This window comes from Ahaetulla prasina, chromosome 2, assembly GCF_028640845.1.
Source record: "Ahaetulla prasina isolate Xishuangbanna chromosome 2, ASM2864084v1, whole genome shotgun sequence".
Classification (NCBI taxonomy): Eukaryota; Metazoa; Chordata; class Lepidosauria; order Squamata; family Colubridae; genus Ahaetulla; species Ahaetulla prasina.
This window is the reverse complement of record NC_080540.1, coordinates 267,483,232-267,504,964: the sequence shown is the minus strand read 5'-3', so window position 1 is coordinate 267,504,964 and position 21,733 is coordinate 267,483,232. Positions and strand designations below refer to the sequence as shown.

At 39.2% G+C, this 21,733-nt stretch overlaps 1 protein-coding gene across 2 annotated transcripts in view; it reads left to right on the top strand.

Moving 5' to 3' along the window:
- The window catches only part of RASGRF2 (Ras protein specific guanine nucleotide releasing factor 2), a 123,504-nt gene that overhangs the window by 29,136 nt on the left and 72,635 nt on the right, over positions 1–21,733 (top strand). For both annotated transcript variants that reach the window (XM_058169265.1, XM_058169264.1), the window contains exons 2-8: positions 2,954–3,060; positions 10,868–11,015; positions 11,431–11,520; positions 17,951–18,204; positions 19,218–19,297; positions 19,871–20,064; positions 21,391–21,500. In XM_058169265.1, coding sequence (XP_058025248.1) covers positions 2,954–3,060; positions 10,868–11,015; positions 11,431–11,520; positions 17,951–18,204; positions 19,218–19,297; positions 19,871–20,064; positions 21,391–21,500 — 983 coding nt within the window. The remainder of the gene's footprint in view (positions 1–2,953; positions 3,061–10,867; positions 11,016–11,430; positions 11,521–17,950; positions 18,205–19,217; positions 19,298–19,870; positions 20,065–21,390; positions 21,501–21,733) is intronic.

The following is a 21,733-nucleotide window of genomic DNA, read 5'->3' as shown; positions in this document are numbered from 1 at the left end:
CTATGACATGCTCTGATGCTAATTAGTTAAATGTTCTACTCCCCCCTCCCAACTTGAAAATAACTCTGGAGAGAATGGGATAGCATAGGACAGGCTTCTGTGGGGCCAGCCTCATGGAGAGAAGGGGCTAGAAAGCCTGAGGGAGAGAAGGGGATAGGATAGCAGACATTTCTGTGGGGCCAGCCTGAGGGAGAGGAGGGGAGAGGAGAGGCCCATCGTTAACTACTCATTAATATTCAAGCTGTAAGTGTTCATTTATCAAGCCCGATCACATAGTTTTGTAGTGAAGCATGGGGATTCAGCTAGTATATGAGTAAGTGTTTCTTTTAATGTGTACTTATTTATTTATTTATTTATTTATTTATTTATTTATTTATTTATTTATTTATTTATTTATTTGTCGTAACAATATATACAAGTATAACATAGAGGATTATATAATATATAAACATATATATGAGGAGAAACAAGGTACTATAAACACATATATATATAGGGGAAGAAACAATAGGACAGGAACGGTAGGCACCTTCCTAATTACTTCTTTAATTATTAAGCTATTCAGGGGCAGGATGTGTGTGTTTGTGTCAATGACTACTTCAGCTTCAACCACAACAATACACGAGCACACAATAGATACAAACTTAAAATGAACTGCTCCAAACTCGATTGCAGAAAATATGACTTCAGTAACAGAGAGGTCAATGCCTGGAATGCACTACCAGACTCTGTGGTCTCATCCCAAAACCCCCAAAACTTTAACCTAAGATTGCCTACTGTTGACCTCACCCCATTCCTAAGAGTTCTCTAAGGGGTGTGCATAAGAGCACCAGTGTGCCTACCATTCCTGTCCTAATGTTCCCTTTAATTGTATTCATTTTATGTATTCAATTCATGCTTATACTTATATACTTATTATCTTATTATCCACAACATAAATAAATAAAATAAAATGTATGTGCTCTTTGACATCCCATAGCTAAGAGAAGCACTTTATATGAGAACATGAAAACATTTTCTGTTCTAGAATTCTTTTCCAAGAGATCAAGCTTGATGCTGACCTTGGAATTCCTTTCCCACACAGGCCACGGGTACCAGCCTTGTCTGCTTTCACTGCTAAATAAATACTTGGCTTTTGATACTAGTATTTGAGCCTAAAAAAACATTGCCCAGCCTTGCTATTTACCTACAAATGCTTTTGATGCTAGTATCTGAACCTAAGGAAACATTGCCCAGCCTTGCTATTTACCTACAAATGCTTTTCTATTGGTTTTTTTTTTACTGTACTTAATTTTATTCCATTAGTTTATTTAATAAAATGCTTTATGAAGGAAATTTGGATAGACCAGAAATAATTTTCCTTGCTCTCTATAGTTAAACTATACTATTTGCTATGGTAATCAGAATATATACTGTTGAAAGAGTAATAGAAGTATGGGACATAAGGGGTTTGTATAAGTTTTTGTTTTGTTCTTACATTTTTTTAGTTGCTGTAAAACATACAGAGTTATGTGTTTGAAATGGATGGCCATATAAATAAGGGTAAGTAGGTAGGTAGACAGACAGGCTACCTGTCATGATAGCTATATGATTCAGTTGCAATTAGAAACAGTAATGGTAGCAGCCATTGCTAGGACATCTTCAGACAGCTTTAGGCTGTGAATCAGTTATGCCTGTTCCTGGATTAGGAAACTGCTTAGTCCCTTCCCGATTGAATTATTGCAATGTACTCTACATGGGATACAAATGATTATTTCTCGCTCTCATTTATCTATATATATAAAAGCGAAAACCACTCACACATTAATCACGAAATCTCCAGAACTGTAAAGCCTACAAATTTGAAATTTGCCACTATGTTCCTCTTAGCTTCTAGGTGCTCACTAAAATTTTTTTTTTCGAAATGACCCTCAGAGCATTAGTATTTCCTATATTATTATTGACGTGCTGTGATACTAAGGAGTTCTACTCCCCCTCCCTACCTCAAAAGAAATCTGTTCCAAATGCAAAACACAAGCAGAGGAGTTTCAGTTTCAGTTTTATTTTCACAGCAGGAAGGAGCTTTAATACAGAACACTTGAGCTAAGCCACATCCAACCTCCTTCCTGTCTCCTTGCTCACACAGCAAATACAGTTTCACTTTCCAAATAGCCTTCTGATGGTAAGGAGTTCTACTCCCCCTCCCCACCTCAAAAGAAATTTGTTCCAAATGCAAAACACAAGCAGAGGAGAGGACTTTCAGTTTCAGTTTTACTTTCATAGCAGCAAGCAGCTTTACCACAGAATAGTTGAACTAAGCCAAACCCTGCCTCCTTGCTCACACAGCAAATACTGTTTGAGTTTCCAAACACCCCCTCAACTCTCTCACACATATTAACACACTTTGATGCTACGGAGTTACACATTCTACATTAAGTTTCAGGCTGTAAATGTCAATTTATCAAGTCTGAGCACATAGTTTCGTAGCGAAGCACGAGTGTCCAGCTAGTTCAAGTTATATAACAAGCCTGAGGAGTGGCTCAAAAGCTATGTGCAGTTATAAAAGGAGTCAGGAGGTACAAGCCAGCTAAGACATAATGCTAGCCTGCTGAAATATCAAAGATGGTTTGACTTAAAACACCTTTTCTGATGATGACATTTAGGTGACTGCAGCATTGTGGTAATTTTATTGCTGAAGCCTAAGTATGGCAACGTAATGTGATTAGAACAGATGCAGGGAGAGTATTCTATGAACTTGAGATGTGTTTCTGAAGCCAAATTCTTTTTCTGAATAGAGAATCTGTTCAGTTCAGAAATCTTTTTCACTAAGAGAAAACTCTATGAATTGTGATAAAGCAGGGGTTCATTGTATGTACTGATTGTACTACTTAGTTAATATTTACATTTTAATTTTACTGTATTATTATACTGACATTACATTACCACATTTAAACCTTTTTAAAACTATTTACAGTATTATTTCACAGTCCTCTTTGGCCATGAAGGGCAGAAGCCGCTTGAGCTCCGCTGTGAGGAAGAAGCAGATGGAGAGGAGTGGGTGGAGGCTATTCAGCAAGCCAGGTATGAAATTCCAACACTAGCTACTAATAATTTGGTTTGGCTAAGGGACAATGTTTTCCTTCCTTCCTTTTCTCGTTTCTCCTTTCCTTTTTGCCTCCTGGGGATTTCTTCACCATTACCATCTCTTTTTGTGCCTCTTTCTCTTATAATGCAGAAAAAGGAAAGTTCAGGCCAATACTCTTCAAAATATTTATTTCTACATCATTCATAATGCTAAAATGTCCCCTTTTATCTTGTTTTGTCACATTTTTCATTATACCTGATATGCAGGTCCCAGCATGATTCATCTATTTTGTCTGTATGGGTAGTCATATCTTCTGAGATAGGAGCAGCAGCTTAAGTCACTTTTATATTGTAACAGTAAAGTAACATGAAGAGTTACTTGCTGAACTCACGTATGTAGACCATTTTTTAATGGTGTCAAGTCACCTTAAACCGTGAAAAAGGTGGAAAATGAAACAAACAAACAAATAAAACAAGAGAAGGCAATTTCTGGACCATATATTACCTTGCAGCATTCATTTTGTAGTTCCACCCCTTAAAATATACATATAATTTCTCCTTCCTTATTGGTGAATCTTCTCATTGATAAAATGACAAAATGGATACCTTAAGGCTGGAGTGTCAAACTCGAGGCCCACGGGCTGGATGCATCCCATGGGGTGCTTAGATATGACCTGTGGGGCCACCCTGTAAATAATGAAAGATTGGCTCATTGTCCCTCTGCCAGCGAAAATGGATCTTGGCAGGGCTTCACACTGTATTTTTGCTGGCAGAGGGCTGCAGGAGGCCCTTGCAGGTAAAAACAGAGTTTGGGGCCATGTGAACCCCTTCTGAGGTCCATTTTTGCTGGCAGAAGACTGGAGCAGGCTGTTGCAGCCAAAAATGGAACTTGGATGGGCCGCGTGAGGCCCTCCCAAGCTCTGTTTTTGCTGGCAGACATTTGGAGCACGCCATTGCAGCTGAAAATGGCGCTTGGGTGTGTGTGTGAGGCTCTCCTGAGCTCCGTTTTCGCTGGCAGAGGGCTGGAGCAGGCTATTGAGTGACATTGAGCTGGCCATGCCCCCCCAGCCACGCCCCCTGCCCCCCTGAGGTCAAACATAACCTTAATGTGGCCCTCAATGAAATCGAGTTTGACACCCCTGCCTTAAGGTATCTTTTTTATCCATTAAAATTCCAGATATTTTGAAAAACAGTCTGAAATAAGTTACCAACCCTTTCTGATAATCCCATGACATTAAAATACACTCTCTAAAAGAAGATGCTTACTTATAGTTTGATCTCGACCTCAGTGGCACCATGATAAAAATCTGATCTAACTGGAAGAAGTTGCTTTGTTCCCCTTCAAAGGAATTAAGAGGAAGATCTTACATGGTATATCAGAGAAGCAGCTGGAAACAGAGCCCTTCTGGAGGGCATTTGGTTGGGTTGGTAGATTAGCTTTGCTATGTATTTTGCAATCTGTGTTCTACTTTTATTTGACGGTGGATACTTTGTGTATTTTTATCTGCCATCAAAAGTCCTTTAGGATTGCACCTCGCTATAAATTTGATAAATTACTTGCCAATGCTGAATTTCAGAATTTATGGTTTTTCAGATAGTGTGAGAAGATTGAGAGGGAATTTCTAATTTCAACAGTATATTTTTAGTGAAGGAGTTGACCAGAGAAGACACACTTGTACTTTCTCCTGTGAAACTTTCAGCAATCATCCACTTGAAAATCTTGTTAAGTTCTAATGCTGGCTGTTCTTGGTTGTAAATATTTCTCTGAACTCTCAGACATATGTCTGGCTACAGTCCATTATTATCCTCATTTCTTATTGTAACTTACTGCTTTTCTTTGTGAGGTTTTACAGAAGGTATCTTTTTCTTGGAACAAAATAAAACATATGGTATAAATTAAAAGAGCATCCGTCTGTTTGTTATTGTAATCACAGCTATTGGAATTTAGGTGTATCCAATTCATGACAAAATGCAAAGTGCATAATGTTATTAACAGAGAGCTATTCCTTTCCTGATGCAGCCTTATAGAATATGGCTTCTATCTTGTTTTCCCAAGAAAATATGAGGCCTTCCAGGTTGCTTAGGTTGAAGACTGTTAGAGTTGTAGCCTTCTCCTTGCTCCATTGGCCTCACTTTCTGCTTGTCACTAAACAGGATAAATAGGCTTCACAGCATGGGCATCCGGAAGTGAAAATGAAGCCGCCTCATCAAGAGTACATGTAATTCTGCTTTAGTAAAAGCATTCATTGAAGAGGGAACTGACTGAGGCTCCTATAGATTACATGAGTTTACAAATCTTAGCTTTCAGAGCAGTGGTGAAATGTAAAATTTGTTACTACCAGTTCTGTGGGTGTGGTTTGGTGGGGGAGGGGTAATGTGACTGGATGGGGTTGGCCAACTTTTTTTTTTACTTTTAAAAGCATTTTTTCTACAACCTCTTCGGCTGAAGAGAGTGTAAAAAAATGCTTTTAAAAGCCTCTAATGATCCCAGCTGACCTGTGCAATCATCAGAGGCTTTTGTTTTACTTTTAAAAGCATTTTTTTTGGTTGAAGAAAAAATGCTTTTAAAAGTAAAAAAAAACAACCCTCTGATGATCGTGCAGCTCAGCTGGGAATGGGGGTGGGCAGGGATTTTTGCTACTGGTTCTCCGAACCACCCGCCGCCATCGCTACCGAATCAGGCAATCCAGTCTGAACCGGGAGCATTTCACCCCTGCTTCAGAGATCATTGACATTCATCTGACAGAGTAGAAGGGGACTCAAAAAGTGTGTTCTTGATAAAGAATTAGAGATTTGAGTGCTATTCTTTCTGGTCTGTCTCTGTAGTTGGTTGCCAGAAGATTGCTTCTGTTATCACCCAGTGTCACCCACCTCAAAAAAAGGGAGAATATAGGTTTACCTGCCACTAAACGTATTGCACTCTCCTTGGCTGGTTCACTTTTTCTTCGGATCTGAAGGCTGCCCTTTCCCTGAATGACTTTGGTTTTTGAACAGGCCACCAGACTCTTTTCCTGGCATTTCTTCCCCCAATTTCTCTCGCCACTTTCTCTGTGGATATCTTGGATGTAGCTTCCTGCTTGTAGAGAACTACCAGAAGGGTCTTTTGCTTAACTATTGTGTCAGGACCTGAGAAGGTGGCTGGGTATTGCTTTTCCAAGTGCACAGAGTACAAGACCAAAAGAAAGCATTTTCTGCATGACACAGGAAGACCTAATTTATAACTAGAAGAGATGGGGTAAACCTTTTATTCAGTCTACAGGAATTGGGAATAAAATGCCTCTTTGGAAGGTGGCATCACTCAATTTTATAGGTTTTTTTTTTATATTCATGCTTGTCCCAAAGCCAAACAAAGGAATTCCATACTGATTGCACAGCTTTAGCAAATATAGCTTTGAGACAAATATATGTCAAATTGCTATGATCAAAGAAAAATCAGTTTTTCTAAAGCCAATGACTTACAACAGGACCTTTGATACTTCTATCATATAATATCAATTAAATAAAGCATGCATTCCATAGCACATCATTTTGCAATATTTATTGAAAGTAACAATTTATTTATTAAAAACTGTTTCCTTTATGTGTCCCCAAATTAAATATTGGTTCTATACAGTGGTGAAATGTAAAATTTGTTACTACCAGTTCTGTGGGTGTGGTTTGGTGGGGGAGGGGTAATGTGACTGGATGGGGTTGGCCAACTTTTTTTTTTACTTTTAAAAGCAGATAACCGCCCAGCCGCCCTGTTTCGGGTGACCCGCTCCCTCCTACATCAGGGGGAGCGGGATGACCCGTTGCAGGGACGTGCTGAGGAGTTTAACGGTTATCTATACGATAAAATCGTTCAGCTTCGGGATGGTTTGGACCAAGATTGCGGTGATACGGGTGAGACGGCTGAGGGCGGTCTTGGTGACATTGTATGGGATGAGTTTGACCCTGTCGCTCCCGAGGACATGGACAGGTTGTTGGGGAGGCTGAATGCCACCACATGTTTACTGGACCCGTGCCCCTCCTGGTTGGTGCTGGCCACGCAGGAGGTGACACGAGGCTGGCTCCAGGCGATTACGAGCGCTTCTTTGGTGGAGGGAGTCTTCCGCCGCCTTGAAAGAGGCGGTGGTGAGGCCCTCCTCAAGAAGCCTTCCTGACCCGCTGTTTTAGGTAATTATCGTCGTCTCCAACCCGCCGCGGCGAAGGTTGTAGAGAGTATGGTGGCATATCAGTTTCCTTGCACCTGGATGAAACTGTCTATCTAGACCTGCTCCAGTCCGGTTTCCGACCCGGTTACAGCACGGAGACGGCTTTGGTCGCGTTGGTGGATGATCTCTGAGGCCAGGATAGGGGTTGTTCCTCTGCCCTGGTCCTATTAGACCTCTCAGCGGCTTTCGATACCATCGACCATGGTATCCTGCTGCGCCGATTGGAGGATTGGGAGTGGAGGCACCGCTTATCGGTGGTTCTCCTCCTATCTCTCCGACCGTCGCAGTCGGTGTTGACAGGGGGCAGAGGTCGGCCCCGAGGCGCCTCACTTGTGGGTGCCGCAGGGTCGATTCTCTCGCCTTCTGTTTAACATCTACATGAAGCCGCTGGGTGAGATCATCAGTGGTTTCGTGTGAAGTACCAGCTGTATGCGGATGACACCCAGCTGTACTTTTCACACCGGACCACCCCAACGGTTATCAAGTGCTGTCCCGTGTCTGGAGGCCGACGGGTCTGGATGGGGAGAAACAGGCTCAAGCTCAATCCTCCAAGACGGAGTGGCTGTGGATGCCGCATCCCGCACAGTCAGCTAAATCGCGGCTGACCATCGGTGGCGAGTCACTGGCCCCGATGGAGAGGGTGCGAACTTAGGCGCCCTCCTGGATGAACGGCTGTCTCTAGAAGATCATTTGACGGCCGCCTCCAGGAGAGCGTTCACCAGGTTCGCTTGGTGCGCCAGTTGCGCCTTTCTGGACCGGGAGGCCCTATGCACGGTCACCACGCCTCGTGACGCCTCGCCTGGATTACTGCAACGCCTCACATGGGGCTCCTTGAAGGGCATCCGGAGGCTACAGTTAGTCCAGAATGCGGCTGCGCTGGTGATAGATGGAGCCCTCGTGGCTCCCGTGATAACACCCATCCTGCGCAGGCTGCACTGGCTACCTGTGGCCTTCCGGTGCGCTCAAGGTTTTGGTGACCACCTTTAAAGCGCCCATGGCATAGGGCCGGGTTATTCACGGGACCGCCTACTGCGACCAGATACCTCTCACCGACCCGTGCGCTCTCACAGGAGGGACCTCAGGGTGCCGTCAGCTAGGCAGTGTCGCCTGGCGACGCCCAGGAAGGGCCTTCTCTGTGGGGCTCCGCCTCTGGAACGAGCTCCCCAGGACTCCGCCAACTTCCGGACCTTCAACCTTCCGTCATGAGCTCAAGACACATTTATTCATCTGTGCAGGACTGGCTTAGATTTTAAATTTTATAGGGGTTTTAAATTGATTTTAATAATTATATTTCTATTTTTAATGATAGGGCATTGGAATAAGTTTTTTAAAGATTATTTTAATTTTGTGTATCGATGTTTTATATGCCTGTGAACCGCCCTGAGTCCTTTGGGAGATAGGGCGGTATATAAATTTAAATAATAAATAAATAATAAATAAATTTTTTCTACAACCTCTTCGGCTGAAGAGAGTGTAAAAAAATGCTTTTAAAAGCCTCTAATGATCCCAGCTGACCTGTGCAATCATCAGAGGCTTTTGTTTTACTTTTAAAAGCATTTTTTTTGGTTGAAGAAAAAATGCTTTTAAAAGTAAAAAAAAACAACCCTCTGATGAGGTTGGGGTGGGCAGGGATTTTTGCTACTGGTTCTCCGAACCACCCGCCGCCATCGCTACCGAATCAGGCAATCCAGTCTGAACCGGGAGCATTTCACCCCTGCTTCAGAGATCATTGACATTCATCTGACAGAGTAGAAGGGGACTCAAAAAGTGTGTTCTTGATAAAGAATTAGAGATTTGAGTGCTATTCTTTCTGGTCTGTCTCTGTAGTTGGTTGCCAGAAGATTGCTTCTGTTATCACCCAGTGTCACCCACCTCAAAAAAAGGGAGAATATAGGTTTACCTGCCACTAAACGTATTGCACTCTCCTTGGCTGGTTCACTTTTTCTTCGGATCTGAAGGCTGCCCTTTCCCTGAATGACTTTGGTTTTTGAACAGGCCACCAGACTCTTTTCCTGGCATTTCTTCCCCCAATTTCTCTCGCCACTTTCTCTGTGGATATCTTGGATGTAGCTTCCTGCTTGTAGAGAACTACCAGAAGGGTCTTTTGCTTAACTATTGTGTCAGGACCTGAGAAGGTGGCTGGGTATTGCTTTTCTGCATGACACAGGAAGACCTAATTTATAACTAGAAGAGATGGGGTAAACCTTTTATTCAGTCTACAGGAATTGGGAATAAAATGCCTCTTTGGAAGGTGGCATCACTCAATTTTATAGGTTTTTTTTTTATATTCATGCTTGTCCCAAAGCCAAACAAAGGAATTCCATACTGATTGCACAGCTTTAGCAAATATAGCTTTGAGACAAATATATGTCAAATTGCTATGATCAAAGAAAAATCAGTTTTTCTAAAGCCAATGACTTACAACAGGACCTTTGATACTTCTATCATATAATATCAATTAAATAAAGCATGCATTCCATAGCACATCATTTTGCAATATTTATTGAAAGTAACAATTTATTTATTAAAAACTGTTTCCTTTATGTGTCCCCAAATTAAATATTGGTTCTATACAATGGTGAAATCCAAATTATTTTACTAACAGTTCTGTGAGGGTGACTTGGTGGGTGTGGTGTGGTTTGGTGGGCGTGGCTTGGTGGGCCTGGCAGGGGAAGGGTACTGCAAAATCCCCATTCCCTCCCCACTCGTGGGGGAAGGATATTGCAAAATCTCCATTCCCACCTCACTCTGGGGCCAGCCAGAGGTGGTATTTGCTAGTTCTCAGAACTACTCAAAATTTCCACTACCGATTCTCCAAACTGCTCAAAATTTCCACTACCGGTTCTCCAGAACCTGTCAGAACCTGCTGGATTTCATCCCTGGTTCTATACCAGGGAAACATTGTAGAATGCCTGAGAGTGTGTAGAATAGCTACAGTGTCAGGGTTCTGACCAATGCCCTAATTAAATCATGAACCTTGAGTCAGACTTCAAAAGAAATCCAGTTATTTATTAGGAGCTTCCTGTCGGCAGGTTCCAAGTGAAGCCAACTCTGACCTCTGTTTCTCCCCCTCCCCCAAGGTGTGTCATCAGTCACATTCTCCAACGAAGCAATTTCAATTTCGTGGGTTGTAGAGATCACTCCCCTCCAGCCACTGTGGGTTACCGGAGACTGCCAAGACAGAGATATGGCTGGCATGTGCTTTTGTTTTGACTGCCGTGCTGCCTTACAGCAGCTGTAGAGTTCGTTCTCCCATCCCCCTTGCCTATGGCAACTCAAGAGCAGGCCAGGGATACTTTGCGAGTTGACATTTGGTTTATAAAAAATAATAGGAAGTTTACTGGTCAAAAACCACTTAATGGAATAAATTCTGTTTTGATAAACATAAGAGTATCTTAACATCAGTATTACCAATATAGCTCTTTTTCTCAGCCCTGCATATTTAAATATTCCTGGTCAGATTTATACATAAATTGTAAAACATAAAAATGTGTGGGAATACACTTAATTTATTTATAAGAATAATGGAACCTTGCATTTAAGATTTTGCTTAAATATGTTGCCTACATAATTTCTAACATAAACATTTTCATTATTTTTTCAACATATAGCTATTCAGATATCCTGATTGAGAGGGAAGTATTGATGCAAAAATATATCCATCTAGTTCAAATTGTAGAGACAGAAAAGATTTCAGCAAATCAGCTACGTCATCAGCTTGAAGATCAAGACACAGAAATTGAAAGGCTTAAATCAGAGGTATATTTCAAAATTCATTCTTATTGTGCTGCTACTGCTGTCTAATTTACAGTCTGGCTTCCTTTTCAATCATTGGCAAAAGTTTCATTAATTATAATGAAATTTTGGCTAGGAGTAACACCTCTGAATATGAACCTTATTACCTTTCCATTTTGTCAAGTTTATTAATCATTTTTATTAGTCTTGCAAAATTGTTTTTGAATGTTATTTGGAATGGTTGTCTTTTTTCTACAATAGATTGCTTTGCTCATTATTCTAACCTGGGCAAGCTAAAAGCAAACAAAAAACTATCTGTGACAATTTGCTTTAATAACAATCCAGGGGCTTGAAATTACATCTTCAAAATTTCATGTGATATTCTGAAATCTGTTGAAAACTTTTAAAATTTTACATTTTTGTTTCTTGTTTTTACCAGATTGTAGCTCTCAACAAAACAAAAGAACGAATGAGACCATATCAAGGCAATCAAGAAGAAGAAGATCCAGATATTAAAAAGATTAAAAAGGTACTTTCCTACTCCATTTAGATGAAGAAGTGATAACAACATTTCCTGGTTTTTTTTTCAGTTAAAGAAAATACATTTTCATTTGAATCGAGCAGCATAACATTTAGTAAGTGTTCCAGAACAGCTAATTATCTTGATGAACTGTTTGGTGAACCGTTTGGTGAAGTTAATAAGATCCATGTGGCTTAAAATTCATGTATTAAAGTACTCTGTGAAAACAATTATAAAGAAAAAAATTCTAACTATTGCATTTTAAAGCTTTTGAATGTAACATATCACTATAATATCAATTAAATAAAGCATGCATTCCATAGCACATCATTTTGCAATATTTATTGAAAGTAACAATTTATTTATTAAAAACTGTTTCCTTTATGTGTCCCCAAATTAAATATTGGTTCTATACAATGGTGAAATCCAAATTATTTTACTAACAGTTCTGTGAGGGTGACTTGGTGGGTGTGGTGTGGTTTGGTGGGCGTGGCTTGGTGGGCCTGGCAGGGGAAGGGTACTGCAAAATCCCCATTCCCTCCCCACTCGTGGGGGAAGGATATTGCAAAATCTCCATTCCCACCTCACTCTGGGGCCAGCCAGAGGTGGTATTTGCTAGTTCTCAGAACTACTCAAAATTTCCACTACCGATTCTCCAAACTGCTCAAAATTTCCACTACCGGTTCTCCAGAACCTGTCAGAACCTGCTGGATTTCATCCCTGGTTCTATACCAGGGAAACATTGTAGAATGCCTGAGAGTGTGTAGAATAGCTACAGTGTCAGGGTTCTGACCAATGCCCTAATTAAATCATGAACCTTGAGTCAGACTTCAAAAGAAATCCAGTTATTTATTAGGAGCTTCCTGTCGGCAGGTTCCAAGTGAAGCCAACTCTGACCTCTGTTTCTCCCCCTCCCCCAAGGTGTGTCATCAGTCACATTCTCCAACGAAGCAATTTCAATTTCGTGGGTTGTAGAGATCACTCCCCTCCAGCCACTGTGGGTTACCGCGGAGACTGCCAAGACAGAGATATGGCTGGCATGTGCTTTTGTTTTGACTGCCGTGCTGCCTTACAGCAGCTGTAGAGTTCGTTCTCCCATCCCCCTTGCCTATGGCAACTCAAGAGCAGGCCAGGGATACTTTGCGAGTTGACATTTGGTTTATAAAAAATAATAGGAAGTTTACTGGTCAAAAACCACTTAATGGAATAAATTCTGTTTTGATAAACATAAGAGTATCTTAACATCAGTATTACCAATATAGCTCTTTTTCTCAGCCCTGCATATTTAAATATTCCTGGTCAGATTTATACATAAATTGTAAAACATAAAAATGTGTGGGAATACACTTAATTTATTTATAAGAATAATGGAACCTTGCATTTAAGATTTTGCTTAAATATGTTGCCTACATAATTTCTAACATAAACATTTTCATTATTTTTTCAACATATAGCTATTCAGATATCCTGATTGAGAGGGAAGTATTGATGCAAAAATATATCCATCTAGTTCAAATTGTAGAGACAGAAAAGATTTCAGCAAATCAGCTACGTCATCAGCTTGAAGATCAAGACACAGAAATTGAAAGGCTTAAATCAGAGGTATATTTCAAAATTCATTCTTATTGTGCTGCTACTGCTGTCTAATTTACAGTCTGGCTTCCTTTTCAATCATTGGCAAAAGTTTCATTAATTATAATGAAATTTTGGCTAGGAGTAACACCTCTGAATATGAACCTTATTACCTTTCCATTTTGTCAAGTTTATTAATCATTTTTATTAGTCTTGCAAAATTGTTTTTGAATGTTATTTGGAATGGTTGTCTTTTTTCTACAATAGATTGCTTTGCTCATTATTCTAACCTGGGCAAGCTAAAAGCAAACAAAAAACTATCTGTGACAATTTGCTTTAATAACAATCCAGGGGCTTGAAATTACATTTTCAAAATTTCATGTGATATTCTGAAATCTGTTGAAAACTTTTAAAATTTTACATTTTTGTTTCTTGTTTTTACCAGATTGTAGCTCTCAACAAAACAAAAGAACGAATGAGACCATATCAAGGCAATCAAGAAGAAGAAGATCCAGATATTAAAAAGATTAAAAAGGTACTTTCCTACTCCATTTAGATGAAGAAGTGATAACAACATTTCCTGGTTTTTTTTTCAGTTAAAGAAAATACATTTTCATTTGAATCGAGCAGCATAACATTTAGTAAGTGTTCCAGAACAGCTAATTATCTTGATGAACTGTTTGGTGAACCGTTTGGTGAAGTTAATAAGATCCATGTGGCTTAAAATTCATGTATTAAAGTACTCTGTGAAAACAATTATAAAGAAAAAAATTCTAACTATTGCATTTTAAAGCTTTTGAATGTAACATATCACTACAAAAATGAAGTTTAAGATGAACATCTTTTAAGGGGAGATCCTTAATAGTTGCTATTCTGGTGCTAGAAAAGAGAAAAAAGGGGAGAGAAATTTAAAAGTTTATATAGCCAACAGTGCATTGTTATCTAGTAGTCTATAAACATACAATTATGGATGATAATGATACTTAAAACAGTAGGTCCTATTATTAGTAGGATTTTTTTTCCTTTTACATTTTACATTAGGGTTATATATTTGTGGCATTTTGACACATGCATTGGATAGAAAATACACTACCACTTTGTTTGACTATTTAAAACTGATTATTCATGAATAATGGCATTAAGTTTGCCAATTGTCTTCTCTGGGAACTCAAGATAGCATGCATGAATCAATTCACTCCTCATTTTATTCCTAAAGTGTCCAACATACTTGGGAAATAGGTTGGCATCAGAGAATGACTTGTCCAAAGTCAGCAACTAAACACTAGGACAGGTGTCAGCAATGTAAGGCTCCTGGGCCGTATGCAGCTCTTTTATCCTCCTGCTGTGGCTCCCTGTCAGATGGCTGGCCCCACCCCACCCCTCACCTTCCCCTCCCAGTCACTCTTTGCGTGGCCTGAGAAAGTAAGGGCGATGGCAGGGATGGAGACTCGCTGCATGTTCCAGAGCGGGAGGAAAGCGCCCCTGTACTTGCCTCTCATCTTGCGGGTGCATCTTCCAGCACTTCTTGGTGTTGCGCGCACCTCAATCGCTTGGGGAGATGCACGACTTGACCTCGCTTCAAGACACATCTGTCCTGGCTGCGCCCGATGCGCCGAGTTGTAATGGGTTCCAGGAGGAGGAGGGGATGCACTAAATTGCACAATTTAGATGCACTAAACTGTGAAGTGCACTAAATTTAAGTTCCTGTCCAGTGAGAGCAGTGAGCAGGCCATGGAGGCAGCAAGCTCTCGAGCAATCGAGGTGCGCACACAGCACCAAGAAGTGCTGGAAGAAGTGCAGTGAGATGAGAGGCAAGTACAGGGGCGCTTCCCTCCCGTTCTGGAATACGGAGCAAGTCTCCATCCCCGTTCTCGCCCTTACCTTCTTAGGTCACGCAATGAGTGACTGGGAGGGGAGAGCGAGGGGCAGGGCCAGCCAGCCAACAGGGAGCCACAGCAGGGGGATGAAAGAGCTTCATTTATCTGGGAACCTGAAAAACCTCTTGATTTAAATCATATGGTAAAAAGCACCCAAAGGAGAAGAAAGAACAGCAGGAACCCCCCCCCCCACAACCCTTGCCTGTTTTTGGAAATGGTTCAAGAGGGAGCAAACACACACATGAGAGAGGAGGGGAGAAAGAGAGAGAAGGTGGGGGGAGAGAGATGAGAGAAAGAAAAGGAGAGAAAAAGAATGAGAAATGAGAAAATGATGGAGGGAGAGAAAGAGAGGAAAAAGAGAGAAACAAATGAGAGAGAGAAAGGGAAGAGGGAGAGAGAAATGAGCTGGAAGGAGAGAGAATGAGAGGGAAACAGAGAGAGAAGGGGGAGAGAAAGAAAGAAAGAGAAAGAAAGGAAGGAAGGAAGGGAGAGGAAGAGGAAAAAGAGAAAAAACAGAAGGGAGAGAAGGGGAGAGGGAGGGAGGGAGAGAGAGAGAGAGAGAGAGAGAGGGAGGGAGAGAGAGAGAAAGAGAATGAGACCCATTTCCCACAGAAAACACCCAGAGCTACAAAACCCGGGTAAGTGTGGCTGGGGCAGATCATGTTACTGGGTAGGAATGCCATTGGGTTGGCCACGCCCACCCAGGTTTTGTGGCTTCCAGTGTTTTATTTTCTGCGGGAAATGGGTCCAAATGGCTCTTTGAGTGTTTAAGGTTGCAGACCCCTGCACTAGGATGTTGAATCTGAGTCTTTCTAGTTGAAATCCATCAATTTTAACTGTTATGCCACATTAGTTCCTCTGCAGTTAACTTTCATTTAAATCAATACAATTTATTGTATAGACCAGTGGTGGCAGGGGTAAAATCTAAAAATTTTCCCTACCGGTTCTGTGGGTGTGGCTTAATTGGTGGGTGTGGCTTGGTGGTCAGATGACTGGGTAGGCTTGGCAAATAACAATAAATAATTATTATTTTTTTAATTTGCATTTATATCCCGCCCTTCTCCGAAGACTCAGGGCGGCTTACACTAATAAAAATAATTAGCAAAGTATAAAAAACAATAAGAGGTACCAAAAACCAACTTTCACATTTTACACACACACAACAAAACAAAACAAAACACAACTGACTCACACAGTGTAAAAGCAGCTGCACTTCACACTTCACATAGCCATAAAAAGCTCAAAAACCAACTTTCACACTTTACACATACACAACACAACACAACTGACTCACACACAATGTAAAAGCAGCTGCACACAGTCACAAAAAGCTCAAAAACCAACTTTCACACTTTACACACACACAACTGACACACACACACACACACACACACACACACACAAAATGCCCCATACAGCTTTCTGAGATTTTGTGTGTTTGTGTAAGAGTGAAACACTACAGAAACACACAAAATCTCAGAAAGCTGCACAAATATTTTATTTTATTATTGTGGACTTCAAATCCCAGAGTTCCTCAGCCAGCAAAGCCAGCCAGTTGATCACCGAGGAAATAGATTAGCTAAGTGATTGATTCTGTCTGGCTGAAACTGAAACTGCTTTCGGGCTGTGGCCATGCGTTCATCAGTAATCAGGTAAGTGCCTTAGAATCTCTACTCTTACTTGTAGAAAACATATTTTCTACAAGTAAGAGTACAAGTAAGGTTCTGCTGATGAGGAACTCAGGTGAGATCGGCAGAGGAGACTTTAATTTTTTTTAAAAAGTTTAAAGTCTCTGCTGATCTCAGCTGAGGGGCGGGATCCTCAAAGGCTTTTTTTTTTTACTTTTAAAGGCCTGTTTCGGCTGAAGCAAAACCGGCTTTTAAAAGTTAAAAAAAAACAACACACCTCTGCAGATGGTGCGGCTCAGCAGAGGCAGGGGGGCGGGACCAGGGATTTTTGCTACCGGTCCTCCGAACCAGCAGCTGCCATCGCTACCAAATCGCGTGATCCGGTCCGATCTGGAAGCATTTCACCCCTGAGCGGTGGGTTGCTCTCGGTTCTGTCCGGTTCTATAGAACCTGTAGTAAAAGTGGTGGGAGGCTCCGCCCACCCGCCCGGACATCATAATTGACGATCTGCGCATGTGCGTGTTCCCGTTGTGAACAGGTAATAAAGGTAAGTAGAATCCACCCCTGGTATAGACCTATGGAAATGTTTCCTTTCCAGTTGATTTTAAATGTGAGATGTTGGTAAAAATAGAATACAGTAAGTAGAATGCAGAGTTTTGGATTGAGTGTTCAAGTGTTCTAAAATGCATATAAACTCATTAAAATAGATGCATCTTACCCCAGAAGCTGGCATGGTTGTTTTAATAAGTTTCAGATTAGTTCTGGGTTCATTTTTCCTTATGTTCAATTACATATCCTCTAAAACAAATGTGAAGAACGGCTACTTGGATTTGCTGAATTTAGTTCTGTTATTCAGATATGACTCTCATAAATATATTTTCGCTGTACTTAAATCAAACCAAGCATCCTAATTCCTTTGCATAGTCTGTTTTCTGAATCACTCTACAATGCCAAATATTCTAAGATCAGCTAAACTATTCTAGTCTTTCTAAGCATGCTCTATAGTAGAAGAGTAATTGCCACTTTATATTTATTAACTGCAGGCATTTTTGCCTTCCTTTCTTGAGATACTGATATATCAATACATCTGTTTGAATGGGATATATATGCATTTCAAAGACCATTAAAAATGTTATTTTTATCAGATCAGTATGAAGTAGTTTCTCTGAAGGTGGCCAGATTCTGTTATACTTTATATAAAATTAAGCAAACTTTTAACTCCCTACTATTAATCCCCTACCAATCACAGTATATTATTCTGTCTTTATTTTTTTACTATTATTGTTGTTTTTAATGCATTTATTTGTAACGCTGGTCTGTGACCGTAATAAAAATTGTTTTTTTAAAAAATTCACTCTTTAGGTACAGAGTTTTATGCGTGGTTGGCTGTGTAGAAGAAAATGGAAGACAATTGTCCAAGATTATATTTGTTCTCCACATGCAGAAAGTATGCGAAAAAGAAACCAGATAGTTTTCAATATGGTTGAGGCAGAATCTGAATATGTGCATCAACTTTATATCCTTGTGAATTGTTTTCTAAGGCCCTTAAGAATGGCTGCAAGTTCAAAGAAACCACCTATTAGTCATGATGATGTAAGCAGCATCTTCCTCAACAGGTATTATTGGATACATTTTAAAAAACTCATTCCAATATGATTGTATGAAATTGTTTTCTATCTGTTTTGATTTATAAGAAGCTGTAGAATGTGTAGAACATGATTACATTTGATTTTTAGAAGTTTCCTTCCTCTTTTGGGTGGCAGGGGAAGACTAGATGAATTCCAGTTTTTCCACCCTTAATTGCCAAAGCTTCATTGGGATGATATGGAAAACTAATTTATGTTGATTAAATTAAATTAAATTGAATTAAATTAAATTAAATTGAATAACATATTCATATGAAAAACTAGTGGACAAGTAATCCTAAATGGCTGAATCAAAGTCGAATGGTGCATCTATAGACTCTTTGATATCCTTGCCAATCATATCAATTAGGATAGAAGGTGCAAGAAGGTGTATTCCTGATGGGCTTCTCAGCCTAGCAAATCTAGGCATTTTAATTTCACTTTCAGCTCTTTAGATAGCTAAGGTTTGGGATGTTGTTTGATGTTGATATAGCTGATGTGCGTGTATTGGCAACATTCAAGTGATCAAATTGACTTAGAATTTAGTGGGTTCAAAATTGTCACTCCTTACTCACAGAAAGCCCAATTTGGGGATATTCCGCCTGCCACTATCAAAAGAGCTACAGATGCTACTTGATAAGCATCCTCATTTTGTGCCTAAACTGGAACTCACATTGATTCTGTTTATGATTGAAGTTTTTAATCTTTTTTTCTTTTGTAAACTGCCTGGAGTTAATGTATGTATAAATTATTTAAATAAATATAGTTAAATAAAAATATTGTTTATTATTTTGAAACTATGAAAAATGCTGCTCTGTAGTTTTATTTATTTTTAAAGTTCTAACTCACTGCATGAGGTGGCAATGCTTATTCAGATAGCCTGTTTTAATAGTTGTTTCATGATATGTGCTGATAATTTCAAATAATATATTTCAAATAATATATTCTACACAGAGATTTTTAATTTTTTGTTTCATTTTGTCAACTCTTTTATTTCTCTCCAGTGAAACTATAATGTTCCTTCATGAAATATTTCATCAAGGATTAAAAGCAAGAATAGCAAACTGGCCTACCTTAATTTTAGGTAATTTTGTGTGTTGGTTTCTGTGTTTAAAGAGTAGCATTACATTTTTTATTTAAAAGTTAAGGGTTTTTTTAGTTTCCTTACAATAAATTGCTTTATTTTTTATTTGCCCTGTTAGATAAATTTAGAAACTTGCAATATCCACCTGTGTATTCTTTGTTCAAAGAGTAACTTTGTTAGGAAGCTGCACTGTATTTCATTACTGTGATATAGTTTACAGCTTTTTTTTTCTTCAGTCAGAATTTTTTAAAAAAAAATACTATATTACAGGCAGAAATAAGACAAATGTGATATTTTTATCATTTGAAGTTCTGTCCTTGCATGAGATATACTTGCAAAAAGTATAAGGTTAAATTTATTAATATAGATAAAACTGTATCAATCACTTAATGTTCTCAGAAGAACTGAGCAGGCAAATGGTGACAGTATTAGGGGAAATTTTAATAAAGATGCTTTTCTTTTTAACACCTGTAATTATACAACATTACAAATGGAATTAATGTGGTTTAAACTTTTTATTTCTGTGAAGAAAAAAGAATGACTGCAAAAATCAAATCTTTTTTGTCTTTATAGCTGATTTATTTGATATTCTTTTACCAATGCTGAATATATATCAAGAATTTGTTAGAAATCACCAGTATAGCCTACAGGTGCTGGCAAACTGCAAGCAGAACAGAGATTTTGACAAACTCTTAAAGCAATATGAATCCAACACTGCATGTGAGGGCAGAATGCTTGAAACATTCCTTACCTATCCTATGTTTCAGGTAATTTTAATGCTTGCATCATTTTTATTATCATCCTCGTGATTTTTGCTGTCAAATAATCTTTCCCAAATGATGTTATTAGAAAGAGTGGCTAACCTGGACTCACTAAACTGAAGAAAATTGCTATAAGTCTTTTTATTTTATTCACTCGAGATCGATTCTGTATTACAATCTTTTATACTGGTCAGAATTACATAGACATTAGTATTTTGTTGCTTATTATTTTTCAGTGATAATTTTGCAGTGATGTATTTTTACATTATACTCAGTTTTCAACTATGAAAATTAAAATATTTGGGAGGATACCTAAATGTCATTATCACATTGTAGGAGTGATACTCAAACACATCTAAGTATGCATGAAAGTCACAATCCTCTTAGAGAATGAAGACTGCATCAGCTAAGTATGCTGTTGATGCCATGGTACTCTGGTTAAAAAGGATTGTCAGGTTCAAATAAGAGAAATAGGCAAACTGGTCCTGGATAGTGTCCTGGTTGGACGAAAAGCCTTTAAAAATACTTCTGCTGATGTACTGTGCCCATTGCAGCATGCATTTAGAACTTGCTGTAGCTTTCTGCAGCTACAGATTATTCTACTTCAAATAATTATATGGCAGCTACTGTTATTAGCTCATGAAAAATCTGCTGCCAAAGTCCTAGCGCGGGCTTTAAGACTAACAGTGACAGCTGTCAAATAATCACTTAGGAGGAGAAAAATAAAGGTTCATTTTGGTGAAAACAGCTGGGATAGACCGAGTTCATCCCTGTCAAGAAAACCTGTCACTACAATTTCATTGGGGAATAGCCTTCCTTCCCCCCACCCAAGCAATTTAAGTGAAGCAACTTTTATTTTTCTATGTGACAGCTGCCCTCAGAATAGTTAATGAAAGCAGCAACACCCCTAAAGCAGCTTATTAGAGCTTTAATAGCTGCCCTGATACTCTACACATATCTGAAGCCAGGTCAAAGATTAAAGATTAATCTGTTTCACTTTGGATGACTTTCGGAAAAAAAACTGATTCAGTTTAAGATTTAGCTATCATCAGAAACAGATGTACACTAAGTTCGTATTACTCTCACTGAATTGGTATTGCTATTTTAAGTAATTTTTGGGACTCTGAAGACTCTTGTACTGAGCCGAGGATTCAGTGGCCTCAGTGGCCCTTCAGGCTCCATAATTCTGTGACTGATTTCTGAAGTAGGAAATGCTATTTTTTTTAGATTGTATTGATGATATTGTAAGGAGATCCAAGATGGAAAACATATCGTGTTATAATTAATTATACATTTAAAAAGCATCGCTGACCAATATTTTCAATCCTTTAGATTCCTAGATATATTATCACCCTTCATGAACTTCTAGCTCATACACCACATGAACATGTGGAAAGGAAAAGCCTTGAGTTTGCTAAATCTAAACTGGAAGAACTTTCAAGGTTTGACTGCTTTTTGTTCTCAATATATAAATGTAGAACAGAAGTTTCATATGTAAAATCAGATAATATTTTTTTTTAAATTGTGCATGTATATTTTATTTATTATGTTTTTATAATGTCATGTTCCAAAAGACTAGTAGCTCAAAGTAACAACTATAAAGACATGACAATCAAAACAAATTCAATATTATGTACTGTGTGTGTGTGTATTAAAAAAATCCCATTGGTGTTGA